Consider the following 22334-nt stretch of genomic DNA (forward strand, 5'->3'; position numbering starts at 1 on the left):
CACAAGCATGGTCATGGAAAGAGCATGATCAGCCATATCACACAACACGGCACATAATGAATGAACAGCATATATTTAGTTACGATACAGTATATATAGAGTTCGACAGAGTTCAAAGTAAGTTAATTATCACAATATATATACAGTGCCTATAAAAAGTATTCAATACCCCCCCCCCCGGAAGTTTTCATGTTTTATGTTTTTACAACATTGAATCGCAGTGGACTTTTCGTATCAAAGTGAAAGCAAATTTCTACAGATTTGTCTAAATTCATCACAAATATTAAACACAAAATGATTGTGATTAGAGAGAGTCCAGAGGGGGTTCACAAGGATGATTCCGGGAATGAAGGGATTAACATATGAAGAGCATTTGGCAACTTTGAGCCTGTACTCACTGGAATTTAGAAGAATGTAGGGAGAATCTCATTAAAACCTACTGAATGTTGAAAGGACTAGATCAGGTGAATGTGGAAAGGATGTTTTCTGTGATGGGGGTGTCCAGAACTAGAGGGCTCAGCCTCAAAAATGAGGGGTGACACTTTAGAACAGAAGTAAGGAAGAATTTTTTTAGCCAGAGAGTAGTGCAACTGTGGAATTCTTTGCCACAGACTGCAGTGAAGGCCAAGTCCGTGGGTATATTTAAAGCAAAAATTGATATTTTTCTGATTGGTCAGGACATCAAAGGATATGGCGAGAACGCAGTGTATGGGGTTGAGTGGGATCCCGGATCAGCCATGATGAAGTAGCAGAGCAGACTCAATGGGTTGAATGGCCTAATTCTGCCACAAATGAGAAAATCTGCGGATGCTAGATATCCAAGCAACAGACACAAAATGCTGAAGGAACTTAGCAGGCCAGGCAGCATCTATGGAAAAGAGAATGGTCAACATTTCAGGCCAAAACCCTTCAGCAGGACTGTAGAAAAGAAGCTGAGGAGTAAATTTAAATGGTTGGGGGAGGGAAGAGAGAAGCCAGCTGATAGGTGAAACTTAGAGGGGAAGGTATAAAGCAAAGAGCTAGGAAGTTGATTGATGAAAGAGACAGAAGGCCATGGAAGGGAGAAAGAGGTGGGAGAGGAGCACCAGAGGGAGGCGCTGGGCGGGCAAGGAGATAACATGAGAGAGGGAAAAGGAGATGGGAAATGGTGAAGTTGGGCGGGGGGGGGAGGGGGGAGGCATTACCGGAAGTGTGAGAAATTGATATTCATGCCATCAGGTTGGAGGCTACCCAAACGGAATATAAGATGTTGTTCCTCCACCCTAAGTGTGACCTGCCTCATCACGACAGTAGAGGAGGCATGGATGGACATATCGGAATGGGAATGGGAAGTGGAATTCAAATGGGTGACCAGTAGGAGATCCCGCTTGTTCTGGCAGTCAGAGCGTAGATGCACGGCGAAACAGTCTCCCAATTTATGTCGGGTCTCACTGATATACAGGAAGCCACACCAGGAGTACTGAACACAGTATTTGACCCCAACAGACTCACAGGTGAGGTGTCGCCTCACCTGGAAGGACTGTTTGGGGCCCTGAATGGTAGTGAGGGAAGAGGTGCAGGGGCAGGTGTAGCACTTGTTCCGCTTGCAAGTTTAAGAGCCAGGCGGGATGTGACTTATAAAACCAACTGGCTGCACCAGTGATGAATTGGTGTGTCATATTCAAGGGGGTGAATACTAATGCAATCAATTATTTTGTGTTTTATATTTGTAATTAATTTAGATTGATTTGTAGAGAGTCTGTTTTCGCTTTAACATGGAAGAGTCTTTTTCTGCTGATGTGTCAAAAAAGCCAAATTAAATCGACTGTGAGTCAATGTTATACAACAACAAAACATGAAAACTTCCGGGGTGGGGGGTGCGGGGGTGAGTACTTTTTATAGGCACTGTATGCCACCATATACAGCCCTGAGATTCAGTATCTTGTGGGCATTCACAGTAAATTTTAGAAACACAATACAATCAATGAAAGACTGCTCCCAACAGAACAAACAACTAATATGAAAAAGACAAACTGTATAGATGCAAAAAATAAGAAAAAGAAAAGAAATAATAGTAAATGAATAAATTGATTGCTTGATTAACTTATAAGTAGATGAATGAATGGATAAATAGACAGATAAATGGATGGATGGATAGATAGTTAGATAGATGAGTGAATGAATAAGTAAGCAATCAAATAATAAATACTGAGAACAATAGATGAAGAGTCCTTGAAAGTTAGTCCACAGGTTGTCAGAATGTTTTATTGATGGGACAAGTGAAGTTGATTGAAGTAATCCCTTTGGTTCAAGCGCCTGATGTTTGAAGGGTCATAAATGTTTCTGAACCTGAGGGTGTGGGTCCTGAGTCTCCTGTATCTCCTTCCTGATGGCAGCAGTGATTGGAGAGCATGGCCTGAGTAGTGGGGTCCTTGATGATTAATGCTGCTTTCCTGCGACAGCGCTCCATGTAGGTGTACTCGGTGTGGGGAAGATTTTACCTGTGATGAACTGGGCTGTATCCACCACTTTTTGTAGGCTTTTCCATTCAAGAGCTTTGGTAGTTCCATGATGCAAGCAGTCAATATACTCTCCACTGCGCATCTAGTTTGTCAAAGTTTTGGATGACACGCCAAATCTAAGCAAACATCTAAGGAAGTGGACGTGCTGCCGTCTTTTCTTCATAATGGCACTCAGTGCTGGACCCATGACAGATTCTATGAAATGATAACACCGAGAAACTTAATATTGCTGACCCTATCAACTTCTGATTCGCCCAATGGACCTCCAAATTTCTCCACCTGAATTCAATAATCAACTTCTTGGTCTTGCTGACATTGTGGCACCACTCAACCAGGTTTTCAATCTCCCTCCTGATTCGTCACCTCCTTTGATTTGATCAACGACAGTGGTGTCGTCAACAAACTTAAATATGGCATTGGAGCTGTGCTTAGCCTCACAGTCATAAGTATAACGGGAGTAGAGCAGGGGGCTAAGCACACAGCCTTGTGGTGCACCTGTGCTGATGGAGATTGCGGAGATGTTGCTGCCAGTCTGAACTGACTGGGGTCTACAAGTGAGGAAATCAAGGATCCAATTGCACAAGGAGGTATTGAGGCCAAGGTCTTGAAGCTTATTGATTACTTTTGAGGGCATGATAGAATTGAATTCCAGGCTGTAGTCAATGAAGAGCATCCGGATGTATGTCTCTTCACTGTCCAGATATTCTAGGGTTCAGTGAAGAGCCAACAAAATGGAATTTGATGTTGCTCTATTGACCTGTTGTGATGGTAGGCAAATGGGAGTGGATGCAAGTGGCTTCTTAGTCAGCAGATGATACAGTGGGTGCTAGAAAGTTTATGAACTCTCTAGAATTTTCTCTACTTCTGCATAAATATTATCTAAAATGTGATGATATTTTCTTGTAAGTCCTAACAGTAGATGAACAGACCCCAACTAAATAAATAACACAAAAAACATTTATACTTGTTCATATATTTATTGAGAAAAATGATAAAATATTACATGTATTTGTTGGAAACAGTTTGTGAATCTCTGGGTAATGCCTTCCACGAAGGCTATTTAGAGTCAGGTGTTCCAGTCAGTGAGATGAGATTGGAGGTGTGGGTTGCGGAGGTAAAAAGGATACACTAAGTCAGGTTACTGACAGTGTCTGCTCTTCTCAGGTAAGATCTGTTTATATGCACTATGCCTTGATCAAAACAACTTTCAGAGGACCTTAGCAGTAGAATTGCAGAGATGCCTGGGGCTAGGAAAGGCGACAAAAGCACTTCTAAAGAACTGAGTGTCCGTCAGTCCACAGTAAGAGAAATTGTCTACAAGTGGAGAAAACTCAGTACGGTTGCTACTCTTCCTAGGAGTGGGCATCCTGCAAAGATCACATCAAGAGCACAACTTGCAATGCTGAAGGTGGTGAAAAAGAACCCAAAGGTTACAGCAAAAGATTTGCAGAAATCTCTGGAACTTGCTAAAATTTCTGTTCATGTGTCCACTATAAGAAAAACACTGAACAAGAATGGTGTTCATGGAAGGACACCGCAGAGGAAACCACTACTTTCCAAAAAAAACATTGCTACACGTCCCAAGTTTGCAAAAGACCGCCTGGATGTTCTTTTCGCTAATTGGATCCAAAATTGGCTTTATTATAGGGAGGCAGAGGGTGGCAGAAGGAAGGATGCTTTTCTGACTAGAAATCTGTGATCACGGTGCACCAAAAGTATTGCTGCTTGGTACCGTGTGTACCTAATAAAGTGGACACTGAGCGTATGTTCATGGTCTTCTGCTGGGGTAACCTATCAACTTCAAGATTCGATACATTGTGCATTCAGAGACATTCGTTTGCACACTATTGCTGTAACTGTTGCCTTCGTATTAGCTTGAACCAGCCTGGCCATTCTCCTCTGACCTGTTCATTAACAAGACACTTTCACCCACACAACAACCACTCACTGTATGTCTTTTTGGGGTTTTTTTTTTTGCACCATTCTCTGTAAACTCTAGAGACCTTGTGTGTGAAAATCCCAGGAGACCAGCAGTTTCTGAGCTACTCAACCCTTCTGCCACCAACAATCATTCCACGGTCAAAGTCACTTGGATCACATTTCTTCCCCATTCTGATGTTTGGTCTGAACAACAACTTGCGTGCTTTTATGCATTGATTTGCAGATACATGGTTGGCTCATAAGATATTTGCATTAACAGGCAGGTGTACAGAATAAAGTGGCCTTTGAGTATATGACCTGACTAGGAATGTAAGAGGAATGATTAGTAACTTCATGAGATAACATACATTTGGTGGTGTTGTGGATAGTGAGGATGATTCCCTAAGGGTGCAGCAAAATATAGAGTAGATAGAAAGATACATACAACATGGGCAGGTGGACTGTAGTCTCAACAAGTGTGAAAGATTATGGGGACCAGGCAGGAGAATGGGGTTGAGAGGGGAAATAACTCAGGCATGAGCGAATGGCAGAGCAGACTCAATGGCTGAATGGCCTACTTCTGGTTCTATGTCTTATGGTCTATGGGCATAGAATTCAACTAAGGGTAGGACATACACAGTGGTAGCTAAAGAATGGGGGACACATGGATAGAATGGTGAAGAGAAGGTTTGCCTTTATAGATTGGAACATAGAGTATTAAAGCTAGATGGTTATATTACAACTTTGTAAATCATTGATTAGACCACACTCGGAGTATTGAGATCGCATCTGGCTTGACGCTACAGGAAGGCTGGGGTTGAGCTGAAGAAGGAGTAAAAGAGATTCATCACAATGTTACCTGAACTGGAGGTCCTGAGCTTAATAGAGATATTGGATCAGGTGGACTAGTTTTCCCTGCAGCAAAAGAAGCAGAGAGGTGACCTTGTACAGTTATATAGGATCAGAGAAGGATAATTAGACAGAATCTTGTTCTAAGGTTAGGGACAGAGGCATAAAAATATGAAGGTTTTAAGATGAGGTGAAGGAGTTTTGAAGAAAATTTGAGGGGCAGTTCCTTTTTGTTTTGTACACAGACATCTGGAACTCACTGCCAGAGGAGGTGAGAAATTTTGACAGGCAGTTGAACAGACAAGGCACAGAGGATACGGGACTAGTGCAGGCAAGTGGGCTTAATGTTGATGGGCAGGAAGATCAATATAGAGATCGTGGATCAAAGGACAGTTTCTGTGCTGTATAGTTCTGCAGCATTTCATGTACGCCAAACAAGAGGTGGGAGTTTGAGATTGGGTATCTCAGGAGGTACTTGGCTTGGTCCCACCAGGTTGAGCCACTGGAGACCTGGTTCTGTGGCAGATATACAAATGTGAAAAGGGTGCATTGAGGGGCCTCCAATGAGAGATCACAAGACCAGATTTAGCCCAGGCCTCGCACTTCTGCTGGTTTTTAGAGTGGAAAACCCATTGCACTGAAGCAGTTCCACCCTCTCGACCTCAGAAACCTGGGTCCAGTGGTACGAACAAGTGTCTCCCTTGGCTGCAGTGGGTGACTCCAGGGAGGTGGCATCGGATGCCAGGGCATGTCCCTATCTCACTGGGGTATGAGGCCACCGGCTACCCTCACCTGGTTTAGCCCACCTGTTGAAGCAGTGTGCTAGTGTGTGGCCACTGTCGCATGCAAACAGCTACTTGGAGCAAGGGGTGAGAGCTGAGTGTCCAGTGGAGACCAAAGGTGAGTGAGCCGCCTCAGAACGGACACGACAACCCCCTTCACCAGAGGTGCTACCCCTCCCTGGACACCCCATACACCCCAAGCACTCGCCTTTCTACTTGTTGGAAAAATGTCCACGGGTTTATAAGCTTGAAGTTCCACCTGGATTGAGGCATTGGGGACCTGCCCTTGTGGCAGATGTACATGCAAAAAGTGTGTATTGAGAGACCTCGAGCTTGAAGTCATCAAACCCGATTTAAAGAGATCAGAGAAACGTGCACAAAATGCTAAAAGAACTCAGCAGGCCAGGCAACATCAAGAAAAAGAGTACAGTCGATGTTTTGGGCCAAAACCCTTCCTGTACTCTTTTCATATCCTTCTCCATATTAAAAGCAGAGGAGAAATATTCAGTTAATGACCTTGCCATTTTCCCGTTGCTCTGCACAGAAATGTCCACCTTGGTCTATGAAGGCCAAAATTGTCTCTCTCCAGCTACACCCTCCATTATTATTCTTACAAAATCTCATTGCTTTCTCTGCTAAAGACATCTCATACATCTTTTTTTGCCAAACTGATTTCTTTCCTGCATCCCCTATACATGTCCGGGTGTTCACTTGATCCCAGCTGCCTATATGTGACCCGTTTCTCCCTTTTCCTGACAAGATTATCAATGTCCCTCATCATCTAGCTTCTCTACTCTTGTCAGCCTTGACCTTCTCTCCAATATGTAGACATTGAACTCTCAATACTTCACTTTCAAAAGCCTCCCACTTTCTAAATGTCCGTTTTGCCTGCAAACAACCTTCTCTAATCAACTTTGATAAGTTCCTGTCTAGTGCAATAAATATTTCCCTTGCCCCAATTTAGTTCAACTTGTGAACCTGATCTGTCCTTTTTGTATAAACATAAAACCTTGGTCATTTGTCCAAAGTGCCCACCCTCACTGTCACATCAGACACTTGTCCTGCCCTATTTCCCAAGAGTAGGTCAACCATTGTCCTTTCCCTCATAGCATACATCTGTATACCTGCTCGTTAATGCAAGTATCTAATGAGCCAATCAGGTGGCAACAAGTCAATGCATAAAGGTATGCAGATGTGGCCAAGAGGTTCAGTTGTTGTGCAGACCACACATCAGAATGGGGAAGAAATGTAATCTAAGTGATTCTAACCATGGAATGCTTGTTGGTGCCAGACAGGGTGGTTTGAGTATCTCAGAAACTGTTGACATCCTGAGATTTTCATTCACTGCAGTCTCTACAGACTGCAGAGAATGGTGCAAAAATCAAAGAATAACATCCAGTAAGTGTAAGTTCTATGGAAGAAGATGCCTTGTTAATAAGAGGGGTCAGAGGAGAATGGCCAGACTGGTTCAAGCTGACAAGAAGGCAAGAGTAACTTAAATAACCACTCGTTACCACAATGATTTGCAAAAGAGTATCTCTGAATGTACAACACATCCAACATTGAAGTGGATTGGCTACAACAGCAGAAGACCACAAACATACAAGACGAGCCTAAATGAGTGAGGAAACCTTTCTGAACACTCTTAAACTCCACCCCATCTCAGCCTTTATTACCATGAGATTTCCTGTCTATCTTAGGAAAGTTAAAATCTCCTACCATGACAGACCTATTCTTACAACTATTTGTAACCGCACTGCATATTTGTTCCTCTGATTCCCTTGAACTCTAAAAGGGTCAATAGTACAATCCCACCAAGGAGACCATCCCCTGCTTGTTTTGCTGATCCATCTATGAAGCCTGACTGGATAGTGCCCTCGGTAATTTCATCTTGAGCTACTGCTGTCACATTCTCCGTAATCAGAAATGCAACCACACTTTCTTTCCTCCACTTCCGTTCCAGCTGGAGCACCTGTACCCTGGAACATTTAGCTGCCATTTCCTGTCCCTCTATTAGCATTGTTCTGTAATGGTTATAATATCCCAGTATAATTGACTACCCATTGTCCTGAGTTCATCCACCTTATCTATCCGGCCTTTTGCATTGACGTACATGTAATTTAATCCAACAGCCTTACCTTGCTCTCTGCCTACCACAGTTTGTCTAACTGGCATTGAATTCTGTCTCGATTTCTGGCAACGTATCTGCCTCTCTGCTACTCACCCTCCCTGGTAGCATAAACCAGGTTAATTGGCACCCCTCCAGTTCAAGTACAACCCGACCCTCTTATACATGTCACTTCTGCCCCTGAACAGACCCCAATAGTCCATAAGACTGAATCCCTGCTGTCTGCATCAAATTTTCCACCATGCAGTCCTCTTCCGCATCATAAGACTGTAAGACCATATCCTCCTTGTCTTATTCTCGTTAGCACATGGCACAGTGATTAATCCAGAGATTTCCACCCTTGTCCTCTTCCCTGACTCCCTGATATTCACTCTGCCGGCTCTCATCCCTTTCTCTACCGATTGGTGTTGGTGCTAATGTGCAGCACCATTTTGAGTTGCTCACCCTCCCTGTTAAAAATGCTCTGCATGTAGGAGTCAACACACCATCCTGGGATCCATTTTATGACCACAGAGCCTCCTGTCTGTCTCCTCCCAGCTATTGAGTCTCCTGTCAGTAAAAGCCCATCTTGCCCACAGTGCACCCTGGTACCACAGCCTTGGCAGAATAGCCACTCACACCACAGTATCCAAAATGCTGTATTTGGTTTGCAAGTGCTTTCAAGAAGAGTAGCCACAGGATCAACCTGCATTATTGTCTCCACTCTCTATTTTTCCTGATGGCCACCCAACTACCTTCGGCCTGCATCTTATGTGAGGCTACCTCACTGTCACTCTTATCTATGATGCTCTCAGTATCGCAGTTTCTTAAGTGCATCCAGCTTCAGCTCCTTATTGCAGCCTACAAGCATTTTCTACAGGTGTAGTCCTCAGTGACACTGCGAGTCTCCACGGTCCCCCACATTCTGAAGAACAAGCATACCACTATCCTAACTGCTACCCTGGAGCTCCAAGAACAAATATTCAAGTTGTTAAACCTTGCCTGTGCTTACATTGATTCTTACCTCCGTTCAGCCTCTTCGCTGATATGTCACAGCTAAGGCATCATCATTCTAGCTTCAAGCACCCCATTTGCAACCCAAGCAGAGCTCCTCTGCAGCCTGCCTCACTGTTATATCTGCAAAACCGAGTTTGAAACGATGTTGCTTCCTCCCTTCTGCTGCTAAAGCTGCTGGGTCTGTTGTCTTATATCTTCAATTTGTAAATGGCAACATTTCAACATTTTATCTCCTTGCGCCCAAATTAATTATTGCTAAATATATTTTTTTTTAACCCCAGATTGAAATCCTTACTTCCCCAACATTTTTTCTAAATGTTGAGTTTGCTTCCCTTCCAATAGCAGAATCGATCTGAAGCCTGCGTGTGCCTGTTGACCATTTTACTGTTGGACGACAAAGCCTTCATCTACTGCAATTCACACTGTCTGACACATACTTTCCCGCTAGTCTCCTACTCCCAGAGTTCCTGCATGTTCTGCTGTGTCCACACAGTCTTTTTGGGGGATCTTAACCTCATTCACCAGCAACAATCTGTCATCGACAGAGTCAATCACGAGATAAATGATGTCACATAGGTGGGTCAGAACAAATCCAGTCCACAACACTGTTCAAGGTAATTCTGACAACTGGTCAAACCACATCTTCTCATTGTGTCCACCTGTCAAAGCTCTTAACGTAAGCAACATTCAAAAACTATTCAAACAACTAAGAATTTAAAATAGATTGTGCAAACACATCTATAAACATCCATAAACATGTGAAATTATTTGATGGAACTTGACGCTTCTCCTTTTCCAGTGAAATGAATTGAGAACCCATGCTTTCAAGTGCATTTTGCACCTTAAGTGGTTGGCAATTGCCACAATCTGCATTTCCTCACTGGGACTCTCTGAGCTGGTCGTTCAGTGAGAATATCACCTACATCTAATGACATTTTGAGATTTCTCCATCTGCCCAGGAATCTCATCGTCACTGTCGGTTGTGTTGGCCAACACTTCTCCACAGAGTCTGGGCTAATGTATTTCCACAGTTCCTCTCTCCTTTCTGATGCACGTTACCATTCCCTCCTGGTTGGCCTGTAGTTTACCAAGACTCTCTGGAGTTGAAATTCTTCGTCTGTCACCTATGCTAAATGTGTTATGCAGTGACAACAGCATCATGCAGTCAGTACAAATATATTTCAGAAGCAAAGACAGCCATCACTATATCACACACGTGGTGCTGGAGACAAGCTACAGATTTCTACACCAGTCCTCTAATCAACATCACATTCGAAGAAATTATAATTATTTGAATAAGGATACTGCCAAATTCTTCCTTTTCCTGTAAAATCCACTAAGCTGGTGCCAACAGTCTTATCAGAATAAGAAATTGTATTTGGAGGAGAGACAAGGTATCACTTTGAAACTTTGACTGAAATCTGGCACATCCAATGTTAGGTCATTCCCTCTAGGGCACTGGGGTGCTGGCCTGTATAGTGTGCCCAAGCATCCACTATGGGATTGATCCATTCCCTCCTATCTGAGTATTGAAGTGGTCAGAGCTTTGTTTAATGGGTGAATCATTTTGGAAGTTACTAGGAGAACAGCAATTCTGGATTGGCTGTTATGGAGTGATTAGGGAGTTTGAGGTGAAGGAACCCTTAGGAGACAGTGATCATAATATGATTGAATTCAAACTGCAGTTTGATAAGGAGAAACCAAAGTCAGATTTATCAGTATTACATCAGAGTAAAAAGAATTACAGAGGCATGAGTGAGGACCTGGTCAAAGTTGATTGGAAGGGGACACTAGCAGGAATGATGGCAGAGGGCAATGGCTGGAGTTTCTGGGAGCAATTCAAAAGGTGCAGCAGAGATACATCCCAAAGATGAAGAAGGGAGGATGAGGCTGACAAGGGAAATCAAAGACAGCATATAAAACAAAAGGGAGAGCATATAATAGAGCAAAGATTAGGGAGAAGTTAGAGGACTGGGAAGCTTTTAAAAGTCAACAGAAGGAAACTAAAAAGCCATAAATAGAAAAAGATGAAATATAAAGGTAAGCTATCCAATAATATAAAAGAGGATACAATATGTTATTTTTAGATATATAAAGAGTAAATGAGAGATGACAGTAGATATTGAACTGTTGGAAAATAGCATTGGACGGGTATTAATGGGGGACAAAGAAATGACAGACAAACTTATAAGTATTTTGCTTCAGTTTTCACTTTGGAAAACACTAGCAGAATGCCAGAAATGTGAGAGTGTCAGGGGGCAGAAGATGATATCAATGCAATTACTAATGAGAGGGTGTTGAGAAAGTTGAGAAGTTTAAGGCAGATATCACTCAACCTGATGGACTACACTCCAGAGTTCTGAAAGCTGTAGCTGAAGAGATTGTGGAGGCATTAGTAATAGCCTTTCAAGAATCAATAGATTCTGGATTTGTTCTGGAGGACTGAAAAATTGCAAAAGTCACTCTGCTCTTTATGAAGGGAGGGAGGCAGAAAAAAGAAAATTATAGGCTAATTAGCATGACTTCAGTGGTTGGAAGGACATTGAAGTCTATTATTAAAGATAAGTTTTCAGATTACTTGGAGGCACATGACAAAATAATCCAAAAGCAGCATGCTTTCCTTGAGGGGGAAATCATGTCTGACAGATAAGTTGGAATTATTTGAGGAAATAACAAGCTGGATAGACAAAGGAAAGTCTGCAGATGTTGTTTATTTGGATTTTCATAAGACCATTGACAAGATGCCACACATAAGGCTGCTTTAACAAGATAGGAGCGCATGGAGAGAACATTGGCTGATTGGCAGGAGCCAAAGATGGCGTTTGGAGGGATAATAAATCAGGCATGATGGAATGGTGGAGTTGAGTTGATGGCCTAATTCTGCTCCTATGTCTTATGGTCTCTGCTTTGACTGCCAGTAATACATTTATTTACAAAACCGTTTGTGAATTTCTTTCCATTTCAGAGGTCAAGTCCACACCATCAGTCTACATCACTGCTTCCTGGAATGCAAAAACTGACCAAGACATCAGCCTCCTCTGTCTGGTCAAGGACTATCAGCCCGAGAGCATCAGTCAGACATGGTCCAATAACAGTGGAGACATCAGCAATGGAATCAAGAAATACCCAGCGGTGTTGGGGCAAAATTCAAAGTACACGATGAGCAGCTTGCTCCGAGTCTCTGTGGCAGACTGGAAGAAGGACAAAGCCTACTACTGCAAGGCAGGGTACACACCGAACGAGATTGTGACAGTGAAGATCCAGAAATCTCAGCGTTAGTATGATCAGTTCTCTTTAAAGCTTCATTGATGCCGGGAAATATATCTGCAATAGGAAACTTTGTCAAACAATGTAGGAACATGGCAAATAACCCTTTTGTTCATGTATTCTATTTCTGCTTTACAACGGTGATGCTGTTAAAAAACAAGGCAGAAAGAAACTGTGTGGAGTATGATTTATATATAAGGAGGTAAACTTGATCCTGAGGTCATTGTAATGAAGGGTGGATGAAACAACTTGTGCTGATCTGCCTCACTTCTATCCACTCCTTTATCGTTTTTCAGAAGCTTCTCTACCACCCAACCCCAAACAGTTCCCTCCAAATCAGCTTCCGTGCAGAGAATCATACAAAGACCACTGGCCCATTGTGTCCCTGCAACTTTAAGCTTAACCCACCCCTCTCACACTTTCCCCTCCACCCGGTGGCTGTCACATCTCCAAATAAAGTCCAATCCCATTGTGAATGTGATGGAATAATCACAATCAGAATCAGAATCGGGTATAATATCACTAGCATATGTTGTGAAATTCATTCTCTTTGCGGCAGCAGCACAATGCTATACACAATCGAGAGAAAACATCAATTACAGTAAGTATATATAGATTAAATAGTTAAATTAAATAAGTAATGCCAAAGTAGAAATAAAAAACGAGTGAGATAGTGTTCACGAGTTCAATTTCAATTCATATATTGGATGGCAGAGGGGTAGAAGTTGTCCCTGCATCATTCAGTGTGCACCTTCCATCCACTGTACCTCCTTCCTAATGGTAGCGATGAGAACAAGGCATGACCTGGGTGCTGGGGGCCCCTAATGATGCACACCGTCTTTTTGAGGCGTCACTCCTTGAAGATGGCCTGGACACTACGGAGGCCAGTGCCCATGATGGAGTTTACAACCCTCTGCAGCTTACTTGGATCCTGTGCAGTACCACCCCCACCCCTCCAGACCAGACAGTGATGCAGCCATTCAGAATGCTGTCCATGGTACATCGGTAGAAACTTGCAAGTGTCTTTGGTGACATATGAAATCTCCTCAGACTCCTAAAGAAATACAGCCACTGTCAAACCTTCTTTGTAGTTGCACCACCACATCGGGTTCTGGATAGATCCTCCGAGATATGGACACCCAGGAACCTGAATTCTTTCACCACACTCCTTTGACATTACGTTCTAGATCTGAACAAATCATTGCAGATAATACAAAATAATTTCCCCCGTCCATTCAATTCTTCCTTCCTCTTTATCCTAAAGTTGTAGTTCCCAAGTTCCATCCCATCTACTCTAGCTCACAGGAGATGGTATTAGCCTTTCTGCACTTTGTGTCTACCCCACCAGCGTTATTGCAGTCTTGCACCTCCACACTATTTGCCCACCTCTGCCCATAGTTACTGCCAAGTGGGACCCGTTGCTAAAGAGGATTGGATCATACACCCAAAACCCCCCGCTCACAGTTCTGTACAGCATCTCTGTGTAGAGCCAGCACATCAGCAGATCACTGGTAAATATTGTGGCGGGAGAATGCAGTCCAACTACGCTCTGGCTCCAACAAACATGTAACAGCAGATGTTAAATGTATTGCAGTTCTGAACCTCATCTCCCTTGTTCCATCCCCGGAGGATGTCCAAAGTCAAGCCACTGCTGTCCTGGGCTGTATGATCTATGGATTCCATCATCGCAAATTTAATATTGCCTGGAAGAAAGATGGATTGATTCAAACGGGCAACATTGTCCCTTCCACTTCAAGAAGCAATGCTAGTTCTGAAACCTTCACTTACCTGTCAATGCCTATGAAGGACTGGATCAACAAATCTGAATATACTTGTGAGGTGAAACATCCCTATGGCTTCAGCAGAATGGTCAGCATGAGATATGCAGACGGTGAGTCATGCTTGAAAGAAATTTACTTATCATGTCAAACTATCTCACTGACACTCCTACCCAATTCTTGACTCTTATATCAGTCTTGTTCAGCCACGCATGTTCTTTTGCACACTGAATCAATACTTTCCAACAGTAACTTTAACCCCTGACTACTGGACAGCAAAGATTCAAGGCAGGATCCCCTACCCACTCAATCTCACATAATTTTTTACTGTTAATGGTAAAACCCTCAACAGTATTACCGTACAGAGAAATCTTGTGTTCTCGATCCATAGCTCCCTGAAAGTGGTTGCATAGGTTGATATAGTGTAAAGAAGGCAAATGGAATGCACGCCATTATTAGTTAAGGCATTAAGTTCAAGAGTTCAAAAGTTATGTTACAACTTTTGAAAATCCTAGTTAGGCTGCATCTGGAATATTGAATAAATATTATTCCTTAAGGAGCAGAATCGGGCAATGTGGCCTATCGATTATGCTCCACCATTCCATCGTGGCTGATTTATTATCCCTCTTAACCCCATTTCCCTGTGTTCTCCCTGTAAACTTTGATGCCCTTGTTAATCAAGAACCTGTTAACCTATTAAATATTCCCAGAGACAGCCTCCACAGATGCCTGTGGCAATGAATTTCACAGTTTCACCACCGTCTAGCGAAAGAAGTTCCTCCTCATTCCTTCAAAAGGGGTGACTTGTATCCTGAGGCTGTGAGCTGTGGTCCTGGGCTCCACCACTACAGAACGTATCATCTCCATGTCCACTCGATCTAGTCCTTTCAATATTCAATAGGTTTCAATAAAATTTTCTGAACTTCAGCAAGTAGAGGCTCAGAGCCACCAAACAGACCTCATGCTGACCCTTTCATTCCAAGTATTGGTCACATGAACCTCCTCTGGATCCCCTCCAGTGTCAATACATCCTTTCATAGATGAAGGGCCCAAAACTGTTCACAATATTCCAGTTGCTGTCCAACCTATGCCTCATAGAGCCTCAGCTTTATTCCATTATTCCTGTAATGGTGGCCCCATTATAGGAAGGGTTTGTAGGCTTCGGAGAGGTTGCAGAAGAGGTTTATCAGGATGCCTCTTGGATTAGAGGGCATCAGCTATGGGGGAAACTCTGACAAACTTGGCTTGCTATCTCTGAAGTGGTAGATCCTGAAAGGAGATTTGATAGACCTTCATAAGATTGTCACAGCAATATAGTGTAGAGATCCAGGGTCTAAACAACAGGGTTGAAATATCGAAAGCTAGAAGACACACATTTAAAGGTAGGAGGGGATTAAATTCCAAGGAGGTGGATAGGGCAGGATTTGTACACACAGAGAGGTGGGTGCGGGAATGTGTTGCCAGGGTAGCAGCGGAAGCAAATGTAAAGATATTTCAGAGACTTCTATGTTGAAGTTCATGTGGGAGGCGAAGGCTGTAGAGATGCGGAGAGGCGTAGTTGCAGTATGACAAATGTTGTGATGCAAAAGGGCTCTAATCAAAGAATATATTTGATTATCTCTCTGCTATGAAAACTGCATTCTTCCATCTCAGTGTGTAAAATACATGTTTGGTTTTGCAGTATCGGAACGTCACAAGAGTTCTGCAGTCCCAGCGGTGAGCCTCTTTGTCCCAGTTATGGGAAAGGGACTGGAAACCCAGTAGAAAGGTTCTTCATTCTGATTTTACATTGCAATAATATCTGACACACTGTTAAAATCTGGGTGTTTTTGTGATTCTGCTTCTAACGATTACAGGCCTGCTGTTCAGTCCCAACCTAACATAATCAACAGAAAAGTCTCCACTAAAGTTCTGAAGTTTCCATTTCTATTCCACAGAATTGTCTGTCTTTATTCGAAATCCCGACATTGAAGAGATATGGATCAGCAAGACAGCTACTGTGAAGTGCATGGTTCTCTGTACCAATCCACAGGAAATCAACATCAGTTGGTTAGTGAACGGGACGAAGTCAAGAAACCCTGTTTTCTCTGAACAACCAGAAAGTAAAGGAATCGTAAAAATAGTGATCAGTACAATGAATTCCAGTGTAGAGGAGTGGCTCAGCGGGGTGGAGTACAAGTGCGTCATTGAAGATTTCTCCACGTCCACTCAAATGTCAGCAAAGACAAAAAGAACCAAAGGTAGGCAAGATGACCAGCAATTAAAAGGTCAACATTAGATAAAATGAGCAAAAATATTTTATAGTACTATTGTCTGCTTGTCTCTTCCAGGAACAACAAAAAGACCTAATGTCAGATTGCTGCCTCCACCAGAGGAAGAAATCAAGTCCAACAGTGCTGCCGTTCTTGAATGTGTGGTCTCAGGATTCTACCCAGACCATATAACTGTCACCTGGGAGAAGGACAGCTCTGTGATCAGCTCCAGCACCAGACCTACACCAACCGCTCTGGAGCAAGGGGGCACTTTCAGTGTCAGACACTTCCTGACCGTGAGTTTACAGGAGTGGGAGACCGAATCAGTCTTCAGCTGTACAGTGACTCATCCCCCCTCCAACACCCGTATCAAGAAGCAAGTGAAGAACGTCCAAGGTGTTCCCTCGGACCCTATGAGAGGCAAGTGCAGAAATTGCTGGGGCTCTAGCAGAGATATTTAAAGCATCCTAAGCAACAGGACAGGCACCAGAGCATTGGAGGTTAGCCAATCCTGGTCCACTGTTTAAGAAGGGTGGGAGGTAGCAGAAAGGAAACTATAGACCTGTTAGCCTGACATTAGTGGTTGGAAAGCTGCTGGATGTCATTACAGAGGACCTGCAGGCACGTGACAGAATAGGCCAAAGCCAGCATGGTTTCCTGAAATTAAAATCCTGCCTGTCTAACCTACTGTAATTTTTTGAGGAAGTTACAAGCAGGGTAGACAAACGAGACGCAGTAGATGTGTTATGCTAGGATTTTCAGAAGGCCTTTGACAAGATGCCACACATAAGTCTGCTTAGCAAGATAAGAGCTAATGGAATTACAGGGGAGTTACTAGAATGGGTGGAACATTGGCTGATCGGCAGAAAACAGTGAGTGGGAATAAAGAGATCGTATTCTGGCTGGCTGACAGTTACTAGTGGAGTTCCAAAGGGGTCGGTGTTGGGACTGCTGCTTTTTACAGTGTGTGGGAAACCATGTATATACGTTGTAACTCGGTTACTTGTCTGGACACACACCTCTGCTGACTGCCCCTGTGGCTCCTCTGACTGCCCTTGTGGCTCCTCCCACAGAGTCCTGTATAAAGGTGTTCGCCTTGCCCCTCACCCTCAGTCCGGGGGCAGACACTCACTGTGGAGGTCGTATTGTACAGCGAATAAAAGCCTTTCAGTATTTTACCAAACCTCAGTCTTTTGGAGTAATTGAAGGTGCTTCAATTTTATTCGCTGTACATTTTAAAACATGGAACAGCCCCTGACACCAGACAAATTAGACCTCGATCTGCAAATGCCTGACGCTGGAAACGCTTTCGAACTCTGGCTGGCCTGCTTCGAAGCGTATCTAGAGGAGATTAAAGCGACCAACTCCGTAGCGAAGCGCAGAGTTCTACTCTCCAGGGTCAGTCCACGGGTTTATTCGCTGATCAGAGACCAGCCGAACTACGACGGCGCGACGAACGCACTCAAAAGACAATACCTGCGGCCGATAAACAGCGTCTATGCTTGGCATCGCTTAGTGACATGGCAACAATGGTCCGGGGAATCGAGTGCTGAGTTTGTCCGGGCCCTACAGACACTCGTGCGGGCCTGCATTGCCAGGAGCTGACGGCGGCGCAGCATGCAGAGCTCCTAGTGAGAGACGCCTTCGTTACGGGGACCAGGTCAGTGTAGTGCGCCAGCGGCTGCTGGAAAAAGCCGATCTGACCCTAAGTTCGGCGATCGAGCTGGCTGATACGTTGGAGGCCGCTCTGCATAACTCCGAGGCTCTCCAGGCACGCGATCCCCCAATGGCCTCGTGGGCGCCGCAGACCCCGCAACCCGCCGGCGAATCGACCTCGGCTGCAGCCAGTCGTGAGTCCACGAAGTGCTACTTCTGCGGACTGGAGAAGCACCCCTGGAAACGCTGCGCGGCCCGACAAGCTACCTGTTCCAGCTGCGGAAAGAAGGGCCACTTCGCCAAGGTCTGTAAGTCAAAACCGCGAGCGGGATCAAGCAGCGCCGCGTGCGAGACGTGGGGGTCGCCATCTTCCCTGCACACTGCCACCACGTGCGAGACATGGGGGCCGCCATCTTGGTTGGCGCCACCTCCCACTGCCTACGACCAACGGGTGCTCACGGGCCACCGCACCGTGCCGGACCAAGACAGCGACCCCCACCCTGGCTTCCGTGACCCTCGGCCAGAGCGATCCCCACCAGCTCGCAAGGTCAATGATGGACATCCTGGTGGAGGGGCACAGGACAAGCTGCCTGTTTGACACAGGCAGCACAGAGAGTTTTATCCACCCGGCCACGGTGCAGCATTGTGGACTCATGTTACGGCCGGTAAGTCGGAGGGTCACCATGGCCTCCAGGTCGCATACAACAGACATCCGGGGGGGTTGTGTAGCGACACTAGTGGTGCAGGGCACAGAATATCGGGACTTTACGTTACTAGTCTTGCCTCAACTGTGTGCCCCTGTGCTGTTGGGGTTCGACTTCCAGATACACCTGAAAAGCGTGACAATGAAGTATGATGGGCCCCTCCCGCTAATTACTGTTATAAATCCCCTGTTTTGTAGAGATATGTCACATATCCCGCTACTGACCACACACACACACCGACCCGCGCATCCCACCCAACATCATGCCAACTGCCACACTACCGACACCACTTGCGGCCTCTCCACCCTCAGGATCCCTCCCCCACCGCTGTTCGCCAACCTGACCCCCGACTGTAAACCTGTGGCAACTAAAAGCAGGAGGTACAGCGCGGGGGACAGAGCCTTCATTAAGTCGGAGGTGCAGCGGCTGCTCAGGGAGGGGGTCATTGAGGCAAGCACAAGTCCTTGGAGGGCGCAGGTGGTCGTTGTTCAGAACGGGGAGAAAAATAGGATGGTCGTGGACTATAGCCAGACCATCAATAGGTTCACGCAGCTCGACGCGTACCCTCTATCCCGCATCGCGGATATGGTCAATCAGATAGCACAGTACAAGGTGTACTCGACCACAGACCTAAAATCCGCTTACCATCAGCTCCCCATCCACCGGGAGGACCGCCCTTACACTGCCTTCGAGGCGGACGGCAGGCTTTATCAATTCCTGCGCGTCCCCTTTGGTGTCACGAATGGTGTATCTGTCTTCCAGAGGGCAATGGACCAGATGGTGGACCAGTGCCAACTGAAGGCCACGTTCCCATATCTGGATAACATCACCATCTGCGGTCACGACCAGCAGGATCACGACAACAACCTCCAAAAATTTCCCCAAGCGGCCAAATCTTTCAACCTCACCTATAACAAGGACAAGTATGTATTTGGGACCACCTGACTTGCTATCCTTGGGTGTGTCGTGGAGAATGGAGTCATTGGCCCAGACCCCGACCGTATGCGCCCCCTGTTGGAACTCCCTCTTCCCAATACCCTCAGAGCCCTCAAAAGGTGCCTGGGCTTCTTTTCATATTACGCCCAATGGGTCTCTAACTATGCAGACAAGGCCCGCCCCCTGGTCAAGTCCACCACATTCCCCCTCTCTGCCGAGGTCCACACGGCCTTCAGCCGCATAAAAGAGGACATTGCCAAAGCAGCAATGCATGCGGTGGATGAGGCCATTCCCTTCCAAGTAGAGAGTGACGCCTCCGACTTTGCGCTGGCTGCTACCCTCAACCAGGCAGGAAGACCAGTGGCGTTCTTCTCCCGTACCCTTCAAGGCCCTGAAATTCAGCACTCTGCGGTAGAGAAAGAGGCCCAGGCCATAGTGGAAGCTATAAGGCGCTGGAGGCACTATTTTGCCGGCAAAAGGTTCACCCTGCTAACTGACCAGCGCTCAGTCGCGTTCATGTTTAATAATCAGCAGCGGAGCAAAATCAAAAATGATAAAATTCTGAGGTGGAGAATCGAACTCTCCACCGACAACTATGACATCATGTACAGGCCTGGGAAGCTCAACGAGCCCTCCGATGCCCTATCCCGGGGAACATGTGCCAGCACGCAGATCGACCGGCTAGACGCCCTACATGTAGACCTTTGCCACCCGGGAGTCACCCGGCTTTTCCACTTCGTGAAAGCCCGGAACCTGCCTTACTCCCTTGAGGAGATCAGGATGATGACCAGGGACTGCCAAGTCTGCGCAGAGTGCAAACCACACTTCCACCGACCCGAAAAGGTACCACTCATCAAGGCCACCCAACCCTTTGAGCGACTGAGTGTCGACTTTAAGGGCCTCCTTCCCTCCACCGACCGCAATGTGTACTTTCTTAACGTAATTGACGAGTACTCGCGGTTCCCCTTCGCCATCCCCTACCCCGACACCACTACCACGTCAGTTATAAAAGCCCTGCGCAAGCTCTTCACTCTGTTCGGATACCCATGCTATATCCACAGTGACAGAGGGTCCTCGTTTATGAGTGATGAGCTGCGCCGATATCTACTGGCTAGGGGAATTGCAACCAGTAGGACCACGAGCTATAATCCCCGGGGGAATGGACAGGTAGAGAAGGAGAATGCCACGGTGTGGAAGGCCACACTCTTAGCCCTCAGGTCAAAGGGACTGCCGGTCTCCCGCTGGCAGGAGGTCCTTCCCGAGGCACTCCACTCCATCCACTCCCTGTTATGCACGTCCACCAATGCCACCCCTCATGAGCGGCTCTTTTCATTTCCCAGAAAGTCGACCACTGGGACCACCCTACCAACTTGGCTGACGACCCCGGGGCCAGTGCTGCTTCGGAAACATGCGAGGAGCAATAAATACTCCCCGATGATCGAGAGGTTTCACTTACTTCATGCGAACCCCCAGTATGCCTACGTGGTTTTACCTGATGGGTGGGAGGACACGGTCTCCATCTGCGACCTGGCGCGTGCAGGAGCTCCGGGCCCCTACCCTGAACACTCCGTGGTGACTATTGACCCTGTACCCACCAATGTATGTACCTACAAGACACCGTGCACCCCAAACCCTATACAGACACCACACGACACTCCCATACCGGGCGCGACGCACACGCATGAGGGATTACCGACGCCTAACGTGCTGGCACCTGAAGTCAGGCCGGAGCCAGCACAACCACCATCGCCGGTGCAATCACCACCGGTGCTACGTAGATCACAGCGACGGACTCGACCGCCTGATAGACTTAACCTGTAAATATACTTCTTGTAAATATTGTCAGTCACTTCACCCCACTGGACTCTTTTTAAAAAAGGAGGGGTGAATGTGGTAAACCATGTATATATGTTGTAACTCGGTTACCTGTCTGGACACACCCCTCTGCTGACTGCCCCTGTGGCTCCTCCCACAGAGTCCTGTATAAAGGTGTTTGCCTTGCCCCTCCCCCTCAGTCCGGGGGCAGACACTCACTGTGGAGGTCGTATTGTACAGCGTATAAAAGCCTTTCAGTATTTTACCAAACCTCAGTCTTTTGGAGTAATTGAAGGTGCTTCACAGTGTATGTCAATGATTTGGACTATGGGTTTGGACTAGTGTTGAGGAAACAGACAGCCTGCAGAGAGATTTAGATAGTTTAGGTTTAGGGGAATGGGCAGAGAAGTGACCAATGAAATACAATGTTGGAAATTGTGTGGTCATGCACTTTGGTGGAAGAAATAAACGGGCAGGCTATTACTTAGATGGGGAGAGAATTCAAAATGCAGAAATGTAAAAGGACTTGGCAATCCTTGAGCAGGATACCCGAAAGGTTAACCTCCAGGGTGAGTCGGTGGTGAAGAAGGTAAATGCAATGTTGGCATTCATTTCTAGAGGTATAGAATATAAGAGCAGGGATGTGATGTTGAGGCTCTATTAGGCATTTGTGAGACCACACTTAGAGTATTGTGTGCCGTATTGGGCTCCTTATCTTAGCAAGTAAATACTGCCATTGGGGAGAGTTCA

The 22334-nt window shown here is 45.6% G+C and overlaps 1 protein-coding gene across 1 annotated transcript in view; it reads left to right on the top strand.

Annotated features, from left to right (window-relative positions):
* LOC134352736 (immunoglobulin mu heavy chain-like) overlaps positions 1–22334 on the top strand; it is a 66352-nt gene that overhangs the window by 12319 nt on the left and 31699 nt on the right. Inside the window, exons 4-7 of the mRNA XM_063060132.1 lie at positions 12142–12450; positions 14038–14334; positions 16159–16461; positions 16552–16893. Coding sequence (XP_062916202.1) covers positions 12142–12450; positions 14038–14334; positions 16159–16461; positions 16552–16893 — 1251 coding nt within the window. The remainder of the gene's footprint in view (positions 1–12141; positions 12451–14037; positions 14335–16158; positions 16462–16551; positions 16894–22334) is intronic.

This window comes from Mobula hypostoma, chromosome 10, assembly GCF_963921235.1.
Source record: "Mobula hypostoma chromosome 10, sMobHyp1.1, whole genome shotgun sequence".
Lineage (NCBI taxonomy): Eukaryota > Metazoa > Chordata > Chondrichthyes > Myliobatiformes > Myliobatidae > Mobula > Mobula hypostoma.